This window comes from Psammomys obesus, unplaced genomic scaffold, assembly GCF_907164565.1.
Source record: "Psammomys obesus unplaced genomic scaffold, mPsaObe1.curated_primary_1811, whole genome shotgun sequence".
Lineage (NCBI taxonomy): Eukaryota > Metazoa > Chordata > Mammalia > Rodentia > Muridae > Psammomys > Psammomys obesus.
The window spans coordinates 3,778,322-3,797,377 of NW_026585685.1; the positions used below are offsets into that span (position 1 = coordinate 3,778,322).

The following is a 19,056-nucleotide window of genomic DNA, read 5'->3' on the forward strand; positions in this document are numbered from 1 at the left end:
GACATAAACCAAAACACCACACTGTACCTCATAAATGCTGGGTTTCAGATGCAGGACAAGCAGCTGAGGTGCATATGAACATACTAAAGTGGACCTGGCCTCCAAGTTTTCCCAGCATCCTTTAGCCCTACCTGTTATAGGGCATGGCTCGCATACCCTGCCCTCTACCCTAAACTTTCCAGCCCAGGAACTAAGCTAATCCAGACATTTTGGTTTCCTCTCTCTGCATTTTCTGTGTTCACACTTTCTTTCTCTGCCCCTTTCTCTGTCTCCCTCCCCATGGCGACTTCCCTGGCCTCATTCTTTGGGAACAGTGAATCCACCCAAGAGCTGCCTCCAATAAACCTGCCTTTATGCTTTAATCTGACCTGAACTGGCTCATTTCATCAGCATAGAAAACCTATTAATAAATATGTATAAACATCACATACTAATTAAGATTATTAATTTTTTAAAAGAATATAAACAGCTGGTTATTTTTTAAAACCTGATTTTCCTTGTTGTTTACTTCCTTCTTATATTCTTCTTCAAGGTCTTGGATTTTTTCACGATCTTCTTTTACTTTAAAAATAGAATAAACTTTATTTTAATATAACTGCATAACTTTTCCATTACCAACTAAACTTTTCCTTATTTATCTCAAAATTATACTAAATCTCATAAGTTTCTATTACACAAAAACTGATATTTTCTTACTACCAATTCTGTTTAGTAAAATCATAACAATAGAGTATCAAAGTTATAGCTTAAAATCCTATCTCTTATAACAGCATTTCCATAAAAATTTTATTCTTAAATTTATTTTTAAATTTTTGTTATAAAAAAATAACAAACATTAGATATGTATATCTTAATAATTTACTAAGAAATATATATGTAAGGCAAAACTACACCTCTAAAAACCTAAATATAAGCCATAATAAAGTTTATTTTATAGAAAAAGTAGTTTTAAAACCAAAAGAATATCTAACAAATATTCTCTGCCACCAAGATTGAGAGGCTTACAAAAGTAAAGATAATATGAAATATAAGAGTTAAGAGCATCAAATTAAAGGGATACAAATATTAACAAAATCTAGTTAAACATAAATAGCAAAAAAGCAACATGAAAATTTAAATCGGAATCCTACATTTAAAATGCATTTCCAGTCTGGCATTCTCAGCTTGCACACGAAGTTCCTCAAAAGCTAGTACCATTTTCTAGAATACAAAGTTTAACTTTTAAAATAAGACAGCTCAGTGGTAGTGTGCTAACCTAGCACGCACAAGGTCCTGGGTTCAATCCCCAGTGTTGCAAGTGAATAAATAAAATATTAAGGGCTGGAGAAATGGCTCAGAGGGTAAAAATAAGTCTTTTTAAATGCTTTTATGAAACTTTGAAAATATTAGTAAATTTCACCACATAATCATTATATATAAATTCATACAACTCTAAAAACTAAAAACACTATAACATACTAATTTACTAAAAAGATATAAGCTGTGCCAATATGCAGTGAGGCCAATATGATACCTTAACTGATAAAGGTACCTGCCAACAAGCCTTTCAGCCTGATTTTTATCCTTGGAATCCATATGGGAGAAAGAACCAACTCCAACCTCTATGTGCATACTGTGGCACAGACATTCACACACATATACATACAAATTATGTTTTTAATATTCTACATATATTTACATATATATCCATATAAATATTACAGAATGCATAAGGTCACATACATTGAACAGCAAAGTGAATATTGTCACTCTATTTTCTTAATACATTTTAACATCTAATCCCCTGCCATAATCCATAAGATTTTAAGAACTAACAAACACAAATAGTATCAAAACTATCATTTTAGACTTATGTGTATTTATTAAGTTTCTTTCTTACCCACTAATGTGAGGCAGTCCCATAAAAATTCATCTTTTTATTTGCATCACCTGGTAGTATGCATTCACTCAGCATTTGATAAATCTTGCTTTGCAAAATTAAATTATTTTATTCATTCACTCATCCACCAAGTATTTACTGAGTGACTATTGTGTGTCTGGAACTATGTTAGCCACTTAGGATATAACACAAAGCCCACAGTACTGGAAATTTCACATTGAGTATGAGAAAAAAATCGCATACATATAAAATAAACATGTTTATTAAGTAAGTGTCATGTATTTTTAAATATTCTTCAATAAAGTTAAATGAAATACAGAGAGAACAACTGAATAAAGATGTTTAGTGCAGTTAGAGGGGGAAAAAGTTCAAATGCACACAGAAGAGACTGAATACAGAAGTTCTGGAAAACACAAAGAATTAAAATCAGAAAGTATTAGATAAAGCTAAGAAACAGAAACAGACAAGGGCCAAGTGCAGTGGTGTGTGCCTTTCATCTCAACACTCAAACATATCTCTTTGAGTTCAAGGCCAGCCTGGTCTACAGACTCACACACAGAAACTCTATCTCTAAAACAAACAAAACTATAGCAGAAAACAAGCAGTGAATGGATATATGATAAGACAACAAAGATAAGCAGAAATACAAATACAAATACTTTTTTTTTCAAATTAATGGTTATATATCACAATGTGTTGGTCTCAGACACAGAATCAATAAATATTTAATAAATTAAGCTGTGTTTCTAACATGTTAATATGAGAGGTATTACAGAGTTGGAGAGATGGCTCTGCAGCAAAATCACTTGCCATAGAGCAAGGGAACCAGAGTTTGATTCCCTAGAATGTATGTAAATTCTGAGCAGCAGTAGTGGCCTCCCTGTAATTCCAGCCTTGAACACAGAGAGAGGAGATCCCTGAAGCAAGCTGACTAGCGAGATTAGCCATGTTGGCAAGATCTGGGTTTGACTAAGATACCCTTGTTTAAAAAGATAAGGTGGTAGAGACTGGAAGAAAATTCCTGACATCAACTTGAGCCTCCATGTATGTACATGTAACGACATGCACCAAAACTCACGTGAACATACAAACAAATATAAGAAAAAAGAAGAGGGGGAGAAGCTCCTACAATCCTGCAGGGTGCTATACACATATAATCCCAGCACTGAGAATGCTGAGGCTGAACATGGTGAGCCTGGGCTATACAGTGAGACCATGTTTGTATAACTTACATATGTCTTTTATCACCCCTCCAGAAAAGGCTACTATATACAAAATATAAGTATTCATAATTTAGAACCTTCAGAGTTTTATTAGTGATTCAATCCTGCATCAATAAATAATAATCTTTAAGCAATTACAATTGACAAAAATGTTTACAGCTATCACTCTGCTTAGAAATTCTTTTACTTAAAATATTTTCACTAATACTTACCTCAATGTTATTATTTAGATCCATATAAACTTGTCTGGTTTCTTCCCGCTCAAATTCATCTGTAATTACCATTTTAAAACTTCAAAATTAAAATATAAAACATAACATCTAAAAAAATAACATCTAAACAATACTTATATCTAAGAAAAACATAATGTTTGAAATTCTGCAGGTATATAATTCAGTACTGAGTTTCTCAAAATAGCATCAGAAATAGTCTGGGTTTTGATTATACAAGAAACTTGAAAGTTTCTATTCTATAAACAAGAAAGAAGGTAAAATTCTTTGACCCCAAGAAAAGCAAGGTCCAAAGCAAGCCACTGCCTTCAAAATTAGTGACATGGATATAGGCAAAATCAGTTTACAACTTATCCGAGCAGAAGGCAGGAACAGAAAACCCTAGGAAGCAGAACCAGCACTCACTTGCCATAACAGCTGACCTGTAACTGACATTGCTAGACACTCAAGTGTGGATGAATCTGAGATTAAAAACTTAAAAAGGATAGTCAGAGTAGGAACAACATCCTTACAAGTTTAACTTAAAATTATTTTAGGTTCAAAGAATCATCGTCCCACATTCCAAAAAGAGGAAGCAAAAAGAGACTATTTAAAACACACCAAGGCATCCTGTTCTTAATAGAGCTTTCCTGTGGGAGAAACTATTTAACTAGAGCAAAATCATACTGACTGACCTACTCCAGCCTTCCAAACCAAGGAATAAAATATACTGATTGACACATCTCTAGAGTATCTATAGGAGAAGAAAAGGGAAGTGGGGGAAAAGAGAAAGAAATGAAAAAGGAGAAAAAAAGGAAGTGGAAAGAAAAGGAGAAAAAAAAGAGAAGGGAAAATATCAAACTCCAGCACATACTAGCCATTTTGTATCTTGTCCCACCTAAAGACAAGAAAAAGTACTTACAAAATTCATAATATGTAAGCAACATCTTGCAAAAAGATTGAGGCCTAATCATACGTCTACAGAGTATTTACTACACCTCTCCCTATCCTCCATACAATACCACTGTTACTGAAAGCCAATTTACACCAGTTCCATGTCCAGCTATAAAGCAATAAGGCACAAAGAGAGAGAGCAAACATCAGAACAAGGACTAGACAGGACAGAGATGACAGGCATTAACCATACACATAAAAACAATAAATGTAATAAAATTTTTAATGAAAAACAAAGAGAATTTTTCAGAAAACAACAACAGAATAGGCCAGGCACAATAGTGCATACCTGTGATCCCAGCACTCAGGGAGGCAGAGGCAAACTCTATGAGTTTGAGGCTAGCCTGTCTACAGAGGGAACCTAGGATAGCCAAAGCTATATTTTACAAAAAAACATGCCTCAAAGGGGGAAAAAAAAAAATCAAAGAATAAACCTGTGAGAGTTATAAAGATAACTTCAGTCCTTGAACTACATATCCAGGAGATTCAGAGAACAAAAACAGAAAAAAACACCAAAAGAGAAAAAGGAAAAAATTTATATCTAATTCTATCATGTTCAACTTATATGAAACCAAAGATAAAGAAACTAAAGAAAGGGGCTGGAGAGATAGCTCAGTGGTTAAGAGCACTGTCTGCTCTTCCAAAGGTCATGAGTTCAATTCCCGGCAACCACATGGTGGCTCACAACCATCTATAATGTGAACTGATTTCTTCTTCTGGCAGATGTAAATGCAGATAGAACACTCATATACATAAAATAAATAAATATTTCTTAAAAAAAAAAAAAAGAAACTAAAGAAAAAATACTGATGGAGAAACAAAGTCAGAGTTATAAGTAAAGGTAAATATAAACATAAAAACATTTTTATTTGCAAGGCTCCGATCAGAAGACTGAGGCCCAATGATGTTCAGCCTGTACTACATGGTGAATCAGAACAATCACACACATGCGTGCACATGTGCATGCATACACACACAATAAATGTAATTTAAATTTTTTAAAACTTTAAAAATGAGAGAATTTATTGTCAGACATGCTTCAAAATTTTTACAAGTTCTTTAGAGAGAAGAGAATAATATTGGTAAGAAATTCATATCTGCATAAAGACAAGCATCAAAGAAGGATTACATGAAGGTAAAATTTTTTTACACTGTTCACTACCAGGAGCAAACCCAGGGCCTTAAGCATGCTAGACAAGCACTCCATCACTAAGCCACATTCCCAGTACTTCACTTTCTTATTATTTTTATTTATTACAATTTATTCACTTTGTATCCCAGCTGTAGCCCTTCACGTTCTTAAGACAAGGTTTCACTTTGCAGCTCAAGCCAGCCTTAAACTCAAAATCCTTCCTCTACCTCCCAACTCCTGCAATAGTAATTATGGGCCACCATGCCAATCTTGTTATCCTATTCTTAACTGGTTTAACATTTAATCCATGTCAGTTATACTGAGTGAGTAAATCAATGAGGGGTAAGTGAATGTGAAGGCCTAGAGCACTGCTGTATACACTATTGTCTATAAAACAAAATATTGCAGAACAATACAAAATATTCTTTTGGGGGAGGTGGAGGGATCAAGACAGGGTTTCTCTGTGTAATCCTGGATGTCCTGAAACTCACTTTGTAGACCAGGCTGGTCTCAAACTCTAGAGATCCGCCTGCCTCTGTCTCCTGAGGGCTGGGATTAAACATGTGCACCACCATGGCCAGCTTCTTTCTTTATATTCTTTTGTTTGGTTGGTTTGGTTTGGTTTTCGGTTTTGTTTTTGTTTTCGAAACAGGGTTTCTTTGTGTATCCCTGGCTGTCCTGGACCCAACTTTGTAGACCAGGCGGGCCCAGGCCTCAAACTCAGAGATCTGTCTGCCTCTGCCTCCCAGAGTGCTGGAATTACAGGAGTGTGCTACTCCACCCAGCTTCTTTATATTCTTATTTTATAAATACTTTTTCTTGGGCCTTTGAAACAATCTCACTAAATAGCCCACACTGGCCTCACTCTTGTAATCTTTTAGCCTCAGCCTCCCAAATGCTAGGATTAAAAGCATGTACCACCATGCCTAGTATTTTCAATCCCTTTTTTTTTCTTTTACTTTTTAAAGTTTCTACTTAAAAATGAAGATACGTATGAGGCATACATAGTATCAAGATATAAATATCACTGTATTCCACTCGCACATCTTGTACCACTGTAAAGTTTTCACATGCAAGAACACACATAGAGCTTTCATCTCCTAAGATAACAGTGCTTTCTTCTAGAACAACTCTGAAGGACCTGCTTTAGGCTATTTTAAAGTTAACATTTTTTAAATATGAAAGTACATTAAAATAGAAACCTGAATAGTCTAGAAAATTAAAAAGTAGTCATATGCTTGTTTATCATCAGGTATTACATAATATATACTATTATACAACTAGCAATGCAGAGACTTGTTTACAGCAGCATTGCTACAAATTATGTACACTACAGTGTTATAAAGGGTCCATTACAACATAAAATTTTTCAATTCTTCTGTATTTTTATAGTACCAATGTCCTATGTGCACTATTATTGGACTTAATGTACTTATAAAATGTATACCATCCCTACCCCACAGCATTATTATGTCCTATTATGAACATGGCTATGTATCTTATTCTTAAAATGTCTTGGTAGTTCTAGATAGAAAAGGCTAGTCTTAAAATCACTTTAAAGTGGGCAATGGTGGTACAGAGACAGAGGCAGGCAGAGTTCAAGGCCAGCCTGGTCTACACAGTGAGTTCTAGGACCACCAGGGCTATAGAGAAATGCTGTCTCAAAAAAAATTTTTTTAAAAATCGGACTTTTATGAATGAAATGAGTATTAACTGCAAATATATATATACTTCTTAATATTTATTACCTTTCAAAAAGAGAAAATTTAGCTACTACTTAAATGGTAACATCTGAGACACATAAAATTCACTGGAATCAAAATTAATTCCATATATTAAAAAGGCAATTTCTCCTCCTGCCTCTACCATTAAATGAGTAATAAATTGATAAAAACCACATAAAATAAGATACCTACATTTATTTGTCTTTTCTGCAGACCTAGCACAGGTTTCCTTGAGTAGATTACACAAATGTCTTGTAGCATTATTCCTGGAAAAAAAAAAAGTTTCCCTAAGTGTAACCTGATCTTAAAGCAAAATCATACCTGAGTTATGAAATAGTTACAATTTTAGAGAAATTTTTAAAACATTAATTTTGCATATACAGTATATCACTGAGCAACAACTGTATCAAGAAAAAGCAGACTATGCTATTGTTAAATAATTTAGTAATTCCTTCCCAGTCTTAACCAAGTTACTATTATTTATATGAACACCCTCTCAGAAAATAGTTCCACATTTGTCTTGGAGAAAGCATAGATAAGACAGGATTAAACTTTTCATTTACTAATTTTTCCTAAACTGTTCTTGATGCCTGTTCTACTGCTTTGATATACCATGACTAAAAGCAACTAGAAAAACCAGAGTTTGACTTATAAGCCCTTATCAAAGTCAATCACTGAGGGAAATCAGGAAAAAGTCCAAGCAAATAAGAGATACTTTGATTTCTCCCTTTCCAATTTGTAGCCCCTTCATCTCTTTTAGTCTTATTGCTCTAGCTAGGACTTCAAGTACTATGCTGCCATTGATATGGAGAGAGTGGGCAGCCTTGTCTTGTTCTGAATTAAGGGGAATTGCTTTGAGTTTCTCTCCATTTAGTTTGATGTTGGCTATTGGCTTGCTATATATTGCCCTTATTATGTTTAGGTATAGGCCTTGTATCCCTGATCTCTCCAAGATTTTTATCATGAAGGGGTGTTGGATCTTGTTAATGGCTTTTTCTGCATCTAATTGGATGATATGTGGGGGTGTTTTTCTTTTAGTTTGTTTATATGGTGGATTATATTGATGGATTTTTCATATGTTGAACCATCGATGTTTGACTCTCACTCAGAAAGGGAAATAGAATAGACAGCAGAAGTGGCTGAAGAGATGAAACAGAACAGGAAAGGGGGTACATGGAATCAGATGTAGGAAGAACGACGGGGTGGGAAGACAGGACTTGCAGAGAAAACAGAAACTGTGGGTGGGGACACCTTTGAGACTAGCTAGAGACCTACAACAGGATGGGCTCATGAGAGAATATGGTGGTGACTCTAGCTGAGACCCCCTAGTAGTGGGAGTCATGGAGAACAAAGAGGCCACATTCTAGTCAGAAGGAGGGAGGGAGGGGAAAACCAACCAACCCACAAAAACTTTGACCCAAAATTTACCCTACATATGAGATGTGCAGGAATAAAGATAATTGGAGGGAATATTCAACCAAGGTTAGCGCATCCATAGACCCACCCTATGGGAGAGAGCCAACCTGACACTATTAACAACACTCTGCTTTGCTTGCAGACAGAAGCCTAGCATGGCTGTCCTGAGAGGCTCCACTCAAAAACTGATCGAAACAGATGCTAAGACTCAATGCCAAACACTGGGCAGAATGCAGGACAAAAGGACCCGTAGGGCACAGGAGCTCCACAAGAAGACCAACAGACCCAGCTAATCTGGGCCCGGGGAGTTGGGGGGAGGGTTGCAGAGACTGAAGCACTAACCAAGGACCATTCATGCACTAGACCTAGGCCCCATATATATCTGATGGGCACTGTTGGATGAATATTAATATTTATTATTGATTTATATTTAAGCAAAGCAGCAGTTACCTCCTAGCCAGCTGTATATCCAAATAACCACACAGAGACACTAGGATTTAATTAGCCTAGAACACAATGCTGCGCAATAATTAGTCTATTCTAAAACTCCAAGCTAGTATAGTTTCCTTCCATTCAGATTTCCCACATTATACTTGGTTTTCAGTCACATCCTAGATCCAGTTCATTTCTCCTGATGCTTCTCAGTCCTTTCCTCACGGATCCAACCTGCACTTCCCCTTCCTTTTCTCCAACCCTCACCAGACCAGGATGTCCCAGCCTATTATTGCTCAGCATTGGCTGGTTGGCTCTATTGGCAATACAGAGAACAAATGGTGGCACATTTACACAAACTTGAGATAGATGCTTAGAATAAACATCACAATACAATAATGGAGTAGAGAAATCAGCATTTGAATGAACAAAAGTAAACTGTACACAGTCCATAAGAGCATTATGCCAAGAGGCACTTGGTCTTCCTGTGGATTCCCTAGTAAGGCGAGGGGAGAAGATGTCTCTGATGTGAACTCAGTTGCATGCTTTTCAATCATTTCCCCCAGGCAGGGCTGCCTTGCCCAGCCACAGTGGAAAAGGATGTGCTCAGTCCTCATGCGACTTGATGGACCAACTTGATGGGCCAGAGTGGGTTAGTGGGAAGGCTCCCTTTTTCTGAAAGGAAGGGAGGGGGATAGGAGAAAAGGGAGGAAAGGTGAAAGTGGGAGGAAAGGAGGGAGGGGGCTACTATTGGGATATAAAGTGAATAAATAAATTGATTAAAAAAACACACACACAAGCAAGAGCAAAGGCAAGAACCATGGAACAGTGCTGATTACTGGCTTGCTCCTTATAGCTTGCTCAACCTGCTTTCTTTTTTTAAGTATTTTTTTTTATAATTTATTTAATTTTACTTTATACACATTGGTTGGTGTGAGGGTATCAGATCCTATGGAACTTATGGAGTTACAGACAGCTGTGAGCTGCCATGTGGGTGCTGGGAATCAAACCTATGTCCTTTGGAAGAACAGAAAATGCTCTTGACCACTCAGCTATCTCTCCAGCCCCTCAGCCTTTTTTCTTATACAGCCCAGTCCACCTGAAAAGAATGGCACCGCCCATGATGGCTAGGTCCTACCACATCAATAACCAATCAAGAAAATGCACCGGAGTTGCCACTGACCAATCTGATGGAGGCAACTGCTTAACTGTGGCTCCCTCATCTGGGATGACTCAAGCTTGTATCAATTTGACAAAAAAAAAAAAAAAAAAAAACAACACAACCACAATGCCTAACCTTCAAAACCAAAATTAAGGTTAATTGTCTCAATAAGACTCAATAAGAATTCATAACTGTTAAAATCTGAATCATCTCTCCAGCCCAAATATTTATTTATTTATTATGTATACAATGTAAACAGGAACTGTCTCTGATATGGACTCAGTGGTCGGCTCTTTGATCCCCTCCCCCTGGAGAGGTGACCTAACTAGCCCACAGAGAGAGGATCCAGACAGTCCTGATGAGACCTGATAGGCTAGGGTCAGATAGCAGATAGTAGGGGAGGAGGACCTCCCTTTTCAGTGGACTAGGGGAGGAAAATAAGGGGGGAAAGAGGGAGGGAAGGTAAAACTGGGAGGAGAGGAGGGAGGGGGCTACAGCTGGGATACAAAGTGAATAAATTGTAGTTAATAATAATAATAAAGAAAAAATTTTTAAAAAGAAGAATTCATAGCTGGGAGCAGCACACGGGGAGGCAGCGACACAGATCTCTGTGAGTTCAGAAAGCCAGCCTATTCTACAAAGCAAGTTCAGGACAGCAAAGGCTACAAAGAGAAACCCTGTCTCAAAAAAACAAAAACAAAACAAAGAATTCATTGTGAGAATAAGATCTCTATCCATATTAATTTATTAATATAAAGAACAATTTGGTTTAATTTTCAACATACAATTTTTCAGTACAAATGAATTATTATACTGACCAAAAAAAAAAAAAAAAATCTGAGAGGAAAATGCAGTTTCAAATTGCGATGACTATTTTACAAGTGTTGTTTCTAGGGCAACAGTGACACAAGAAGATGGACAATATGCCAAAGTAGATACTGAATTTCAGGCTTTTGATTCTAGGAAATGATTTTTCCTGACACCTGACATTTTAGAAAGTGAGAAGTTATTCATCAATAGCCTGCTTGCTAAACCTAAAAATATAGAATGGGTTTCTCTTTTGCATAAAACTCATGCCATGACCTGGAATGACCTGGCTTGGTCCTGGAAACCTGAGGTAACAAAAGAATAAAGAAAGGACACATAGGCACAAATACAGAAAGGCCAGAATCAGGTGGGCTGCATTCACTCTGATGGAACAGCATCAACTATGCAACAACTGTACGGTACTTAATAAATAATTTAATTTATTTACTATAATTTTATATTATATAAACATAATTTATATTATATTTTATATTTTATATGAAATGTATTTTTATATATTATGTTCATATATAAATATGTAATAATATTTTATTAATATATTATTTACATAACTATATGGTTATAATATAAATATATTTTTGTTATATATTAATATGTTCTGTAGTAATTTACATATTAAGTTATTTGTATAATAAACATGATAACTGTTATCTACAACACAGGAGGAGCTAGTTAGTCTTGGTAGAAGAACTCTGTAGGGAGGAATCTCAGGCTTTCATCATCCAGGAAAAAACTACAGTTACTAACGTTTAAACACACTAGTCAACATAAACATTCTTACTTGCAAGCAGTCAACATTTTCTCTCAGCCTACAGGAAGGCTTTGTTATTCCCCACACCTCACCCTGGGGAAGTTTGCCACTCCCAAAGGTCTGAGGCTGTGCTGTGTCAAACAATACACATTCACTCAGAACTTTACCCACTCCCTCCACAACCACTTGGGGCTTTCTTGGTTCCCCACACACTCAGAAATTATTATTGTTATGCTATATAACATAAGAGAGTATTCAACAAATAAAAAATATTTAAATAATAAATTTGGAAATAAAATTATTACTTACTCCTTTATTAAATCTTTATTTTCTTGAATTTCTTCTTCTAATTTCAAACTTACTTTTTCATTTTCAAACTAATTTACAAAATAGAAAAAGTTAATCACATTTCACTTAAAATCAGTGAGTACAATCATTAAGAAAGCTTTTAATACTAGCATGTTATTATATAAATTCTATAATATTCTCTTCTTTCCACATAAAGGAAATTTTTGTTACAGCTTGTGAATTTTCCATAAATATATGAGTCTCCCTGGGAGGCATAAGGATCAGGAATTTGGCGCCAGCATCATGTATACAGTGATTCGGAGGCCAGCCTGAACTACACAAAACTAAACTTTATTTTAAGAAAGAGGAAGGGGAGTACAAAATGACTCAGCAAGTTAAGACATATGCCACCATGCTTGGCAATCTGAGTTCAAGCCACAGAACCTACATGATACAGGAAGACTGAAGCCCACAAGTTTTCCTCTGACCTACACACAGACACACATATAATCAAACATTAAATAAATGTAAAAAGGGAGAAACCTTTCACTTTCATCAGCTTAAAATTTGCTGGATTACCAGAAAAAGCATTCAATAATATTTAGCACAATTTCTCTCTAATAATGTTGAAGTGTATTATCTCCCTGTACTTTGGCTTTTGAACATTCTATGCTGCAATATCAAAATCAAACATTTCAAGGTTTTGTATATAAATACATTCTGATATATACCACTTACATCAAATTAAACTTAATAAAATGTTAAACTCTTTGTAATAAATGAAGGTCATTAAATTGGTCATATCTAAAATTATTTCCTTAATCACCTTCATTAATTGTGGATTTTATCTTGTATTCATTCCTAAATCTAAACTATAACTTTTATTAATGAAAGTTCAAAAAGACTTATTCTCAAAATATCTGTCACATAAACAAAATTAACATAATTCACTTTGAATTAATATTCTATTTCCAACAATACTGTGCTAATATTTACTATATACCATATTTTAGCCTTTTTTCTTTTATATTTGATTCAAATAATATTTATTTGCCATATTTATAATTTAAAACTTCATTATACCTGCAGTTCCTGAATGGCTTTTCGCTGGGCTTCAATTATCTTTCTGTTTTCTTGCAACTTATTTTCTTTCTGCTTCAGTTCCATTTCTATGCTCACTTTCCACTTTTTTAACTTTTCAGCTTCTTTATACAGCTTTGAATACAGTCTGCTCATTGGCTCTGAATTCTATTTAAAAGATTCCCAAAAGTTAGTTAAGATTTTAATATAACTAGTTACCTACCACAAATACACACATACTAATGGTAACAAATTGTCGACTCAATTTATATTCTAGCAGGATTAACTCTTTCATAGTATCAAGACATCATATGCTACTTCATTAAATGAATAAAATCAAGACTGAAAAATTCTTAAGTTAGAAACAATTTGATTCAATAAGAGAACTGAATAAAAGCTAAAATACATCATTCCACAGGAATTACATAAATGTTAACTCTCGTAAAGCATTTAATTAGAGAATAATGTGAGGATTAAGAGCATGATGTTTAAAATATAAAAAGAAAAGTAGCAGATATAATAGGTAATTTTCACTGCCTCAGGCTCACTGAAAATTACCTATTATATCTGAGGTTTTATTTAAATTTATTGCTTTTTGTCCACATCATATTATAAATGCCAGAGAAATTTCAGGGTTTGTTTGTTTGTTTTTCGTTTTTGGAGATAAGAGTTTCTCTGTGTATCCTTGGCTATCCTGGACTCAATTTGAGACCAGGCTGGCCTCAAACTCACACCAATCCTACTGCCTCTGCCTCCTGAGTGCTAGGATTAAAGGCATGTGCACCATGATCAGCTGCACTTCAAACACTTTAAGAGGAAAAAATATCTGCAATCACAGTGCAACTTTGTTGTAGAATAGTTGTCACTTTAAGGTACATGAGGCTCTGGTTCATCCCCCAGAAGCACAAAAAGAAAGACTTCAAAGAATATATTTTAAGACATTAAGCAAACATTAATACTTTGGAAACTTAAAAAGGTATATTCATATAATAAATGAAATTTCAATATGAAAAAAAAATCTGACCTCAAAATCAGAGTCATTTACTCCTTTCTGATAGTGGCAACTGCCAGAATCTGCAACCTAAAAAAAAGAAAAAAAGAAAAAAAAATTTCAGTGTTTCCAGTAAGATTATATTTTTAGTGCTAATGACAGCTAAATACACAAGTTGGCTCTGTGAGTAACAATGCTGGTCACAATGATAACCTGTTTTGAGCCCAGGTCTGCAAGTTGCAGCATGACCTTCACACATATACCATGGTATGTGCACACCCACACACATACAAGCACACATAAGCGCACATACATATAAATGTAATAAAAATTATAGTGCACAAGACTGCTAATTCTACAACTACCAATTTTTTTCTCCTTCAAATAATTCAACATCTAACAGATTGTATTGCACATTCTTACTAACCTGTTCGAGTAAGGGCAAATGTAAAGCAGGATCTGCAAAATAAGAAACTGGTATTAAATATGAGAACATTATTTTATATTAACCAACTGAATGTCAAGAATATCAATGTAACACCTATGTTGTATTTTCAGTAACTGATAATGTATATAACAAAATTTGTCTAGGAAAGTTGATAAATTGTCCAAGCCTACCTGTATCAATGTTTTCCCGACTTTTTGAGAAACTGGACATTGTAAATGGAACATCAAAATCAACTTCTGTACATTTGTTGACAGTCTAGAAATACAAAGAGGTTCTTTAACTACTCTGTTCAATACAGCTTTGATACCCATGCAATATACATATATATTGCATATAACAATGCAACACATACAGTATCCAATATCTACTTTAAAAAGCCACAGTAATTGTCTTTTGATGTATAGTGTTTAATATATCAAATGCTTCTGCTACCCAAACAAAGCAAAAATTTTAATTATGTATTTCCCCTAGTAAGATGGACCTAAGCTATAAATTACATAACAAAAGCTTCATAGATATTCTAGAATAGTAATATTTCAATAGTATATGGTTTCCTTCAATCTCCTTCAATCAATTTGAGATCTTCATTAAATCAAATTTCACAGCCTGCGTTTTGTGTCTTGGCTACAGCAGAAATTTTCTGCAATGTGTAAAATTAAAATATTAACTGCATCATCCTTATTTCAATATAAAAATACCACTTCAGAAATTTAAATAATAGTGTTTCGCCTGAGAAATCTGCTGTAATTTTTTTCAATTAGAATTTTACTAAATAAGTTAATTTCCCTTTTACCCTATCTACCAGAAGCTCAGTCACAATATTAATTACTACCAACATATATCAGTTTGTCCAAAAATCTTTTCCTAATCATCTCATATTTTTCCTCATAAATTGTCTCAAATCCTGAGAGATATTTTCTTCAGTGGTAAGGCTACTAGTTAAGTGTTCATGTTGCAGTAAGCATCTCTAATGCAAAACATTGAATCACACACACACACACAGACAAGAAATATGAAAGTAGAAGGGGGACTAGTTGGGAAGAATAAAAGAATTAGTGGGGGAGGAATCAGACGGTAATGGGAGGCTTGTAAATATTCTTTTCAACATCACTTTGCTATTCAACAGTACTTATATACAAATACATTATATATATTATATACATATTATAATATATATGTATATTATAAACCCTTTGATGTCCATGCAGTATTTAAAGTATAATATACATACATGGAAATATCATACTCATTATTACCTACAATTACTACTAAAAAAAACATTAAAAATAGTTTCAAATCATTTCACCAGAGAATAAGCAAATTCTATCTACGCAGAATTCTACAGCATCAATTCTTTTAAAGATTTTAAGGTGTAGGTATAGGTGTGTAGGTGTAGGGGTGGGTGTGTGGGTGTGGGTGTGTGTGTGTCTCGCCAGCAAGAATGCTTTTAAAGTTTGAATGTTGTCAACACAGAGTAAGGCCTATTATTCGGTGGCAATAAAGCTATTCAAAATGCTTGGGTATATCAGCTATTACTATAACATACAAAGTGAGAAGGCATGCTTTTCTTATTAGCATTTATTTCTTGTGTCTGTGTGGACTAGCATATGTGCCCGTGGTGGTCAGAAAACAACTTGCCGGAGCTGCTTCTTGCCCTTGGCCATGAGGGTTCTAGGAATGGAACTCTGGCCTTAAGGCTTGGCTGCAAGCGCCCTTCCCCACCCAGCCATGTCACGTGCCCGTTCTTCGAGAGTAAGGCATGAAATGAAGCATGTGCAAACCGACCTTGAAGTAGGTGGAGTCTCCTCCAGCGGTCTGCGGTTTCACCGCAGACACTTGACTGCTGCCCAGTCTCGGCGGGACGAACAACTTGAAGGGCTTTTGCTTCTCCATAGTGTCTACTAGGCCTCAGGGGAAGGGAAGAGTTCACAAGGCTCGGTGAGCAAGACAGGAGCACAGTGAGCTAGGTCCCGCAGTGGGGTCCAGCCTCCGCGTCGCCCCACGGCGCCCGGGGCCTACCCGGTAAAAACCCGCGGAGTCCCGCCACCCCCCCCGCTCGGGCCGCCACGCGGCCACAGGCCCCGCCCCAACCTCGAAGGCCCAGGCCGCGGCCTCTGAAGGCCTCGACCCCGCGGGTCGGCGACAGCCCGGAAGCCCTCCACTCCCTCACCGTCGGCGGGCTCCGCGCCCCGGGAGCGCTTCTCTAGGAAAACATGGAACGGAACCGCAGAACCTCCTGGAAGGCCCGAGCGCGGCCGCACCCGACGCAGGCCGCGCGCACGACTGGCCGACTGACCGTTAACGGCTAAATATAAGCGTTGGGCCGCCCCGCAGCTGGCCAGGATCTCGCGCACGCGTGGGCGGGTCTCGCGCGACTTCCCACGGGCGCCAGGCTTCTGAGTCTCCACCGAGCCTGCGTTCTGTGAACCCTGGGGAAGCTCTCCCGGCGCTCGGGCGGAAGAGCCGGGGAGGTCACGGCCATACCGCGCCAACGAGCACGTTGCCAAATGGCCATTTAAAGGAGTCGTTTCCTTTTTCAAAATAATAATAATAAAGATTTGTTAGTTTCTGTTTTGTGCGTAAGCGTGTTTCGTGTGCACCGAGAGCAAGCAGTGTCCTGGGCGGCCATAAGAGGGCCGGGTAGGATCCCTTGGACCTGGAGTTACAGATGGTTGTTATTGCCATGTGGGTGCTGGGAACCAAACATGGGTCCTCTGCTAGCGGCAATAAACCACATAAAAAGAGTCATTTCTAAGGAGCCCTGAAGACACCCGGAAGTGGTGCTGAGTTTGGCTTAGGAAACTTCCCAGGTCCTGGATGTGTTTCTGACTGCTTCTGCTGCGGCTACACAATCAATACGTCCAACTAAGCACAAGCTGGGCAAGTAGTGGAGTTGTCCGTGAGTCAAACGAGATCAAGAAGTAGGGTACAGTTGTGTGAGGACCGGGTGGGAAAATAAGACTGGAGATAAAAAGAAGAGATGAAGGCAAAAAAACGGGGAGAGGGAGGTTGGACGTCATAGATGAGGGTATGAGGAAATTTAAGCAGCAGGGTTGGAATGATCAGATTTGGAAGAAAATGCATGGTATGAAGAATGCTTTCAGTTTATGGAGTGAGACAGTTTTAATAGCCTAGACAAGATATAAGGACATGAGTGATCACAGGAGCAGGGAAGGTGAGGTGACAGCTGGAAAATAAAACTAGCAGGCCAAATTAGTGTGTTTTAACTTAAGTTAAAGGGAGGGAAATCAAAGGAGCAGGCTTGGTTAACTAGATATATCATTACTACGGTGCTGAAACAGGTATAATACCCAACTTTCTCTCGTTAGCATTTTTTTTTTTTCTCAGATCTTCCTTTTAAAATTCAGCTATGGAAATCAAGCTGCACTGGGTACTCTAAAGAGAAAAGTTTGACTCCGGTTATTTGTATGTATGACATACAGAATATTAAAATGTGTTCCTTTATCTTTTGCTGCTATTTCCTTTGGTGGAATAAACTTATCAGTATAAATCAGAGGAAATCCTAAGTGCATGTGGATTATTACCAGTAGTACAGCCATGACAAGGACCAATGGCTCAGACCCATGAAAAAAGCAAAGCCATCCTGTGCTCCATGTTTGGATATTGACAGCGTATGCAAAAACTAGCACCCACAGCTTCCTCCTCCAGGGCGACATCTTGACACTGCCCAGCTACAGAGACTCTCAACCAAGACCAGCTAACCTGATTCCTTATGCTACACATAATAAATGTGCTAAGTTTCTAGGCTGTGGTGTGGTTGATGCCCTCTGTGAGAGGGGTCCACCTGTGGCTGCTTGAATGAGCATGGCCCCAATTCCCTCCTCTATTTAACTGCTTGGTCCCTGCTGGGTGGAACTGTTTGAAAAGGACTAGGTGAGAGTGTCAACTGGGAAGGGCTTTGAGATTTCCATACCCTATGCCAGGCCCAGTCAGCCCCCTTCTCCTCTCCCTTGCCTCCAACTTGTAGATCAGAATGTAGACTCTCAGCTACTGCTCCAGGGCTTACCTACTTGCCTGGTGCCAGGACCTGCCAGGACCATCATGGACTCACCCTTTGAAACTGGAAGCAAGCCCCCAACTAAATGCTTTCTCTCATAAGTTGCCTTGGTCATGGTGTCTCATCACAGCCCTAGAAAAGAAACTAAGATCCCAACTTTTCTGTACTTGTGTCTCTGGGTCTATCATTTCTTCATTGAGCCTCACCCCAGTGAGGCTTCCAGAACCAAGTCGTGCAGGCTATGTGTGGCAGGGTAAGAGTAGGGGAGGTAGTTCAGCAGTAGATAAAGGCACTTGTGTCTTTTAAGCCTGACAATCCGTGAAACACATAAAGGTGGAAGGAGAGAACACACTCCACAGAACTGTCCCCTGGAGTCCATGTGTTTTGGCACACACACACACACACACTTTTTTAATTTAAAAGAAAAAAACAACAAATGTTGGCAAAAATTGTGAAGGAAAAGAAATCTTTATACGCTGTTGAAAAGAAGGTAGTCTTTGTGAAAAATCACTATATAGTTA

General features: G+C 37.2%; 1 protein-coding gene across 1 annotated transcript in view; it reads right to left on the reverse strand.

Moving 5' to 3' along the window:
- The window catches only part of Sycp1 (synaptonemal complex protein 1), a 93,322-nt gene extending 76,898 nt beyond the window's left edge, over positions 1-16,424 (reverse strand). Inside the window, exons 1-10 of the mRNA XM_055628333.1 lie at positions 16,303-16,424; positions 14,688-14,772; positions 14,497-14,528; positions 14,103-14,159; positions 13,082-13,246; positions 12,020-12,087; positions 7,314-7,387; positions 3,315-3,373; positions 1,131-1,200; positions 488-561 (exon numbers count right to left, since the gene is read on the reverse strand). Coding sequence (XP_055484308.1) covers positions 488-561; positions 1,131-1,200; positions 3,315-3,373; positions 7,314-7,387; positions 12,020-12,087; positions 13,082-13,246; positions 14,103-14,159; positions 14,497-14,528; positions 14,688-14,772; positions 16,303-16,410 — 792 coding nt within the window. The 5' untranslated portion in view covers positions 16,411-16,424. The remainder of the gene's footprint in view (positions 1-487; positions 562-1,130; positions 1,201-3,314; positions 3,374-7,313; positions 7,388-12,019; positions 12,088-13,081; positions 13,247-14,102; positions 14,160-14,496; positions 14,529-14,687; positions 14,773-16,302) is intronic.
- Positions 16,425-19,056: the final 2,632 nt, after the last annotated feature.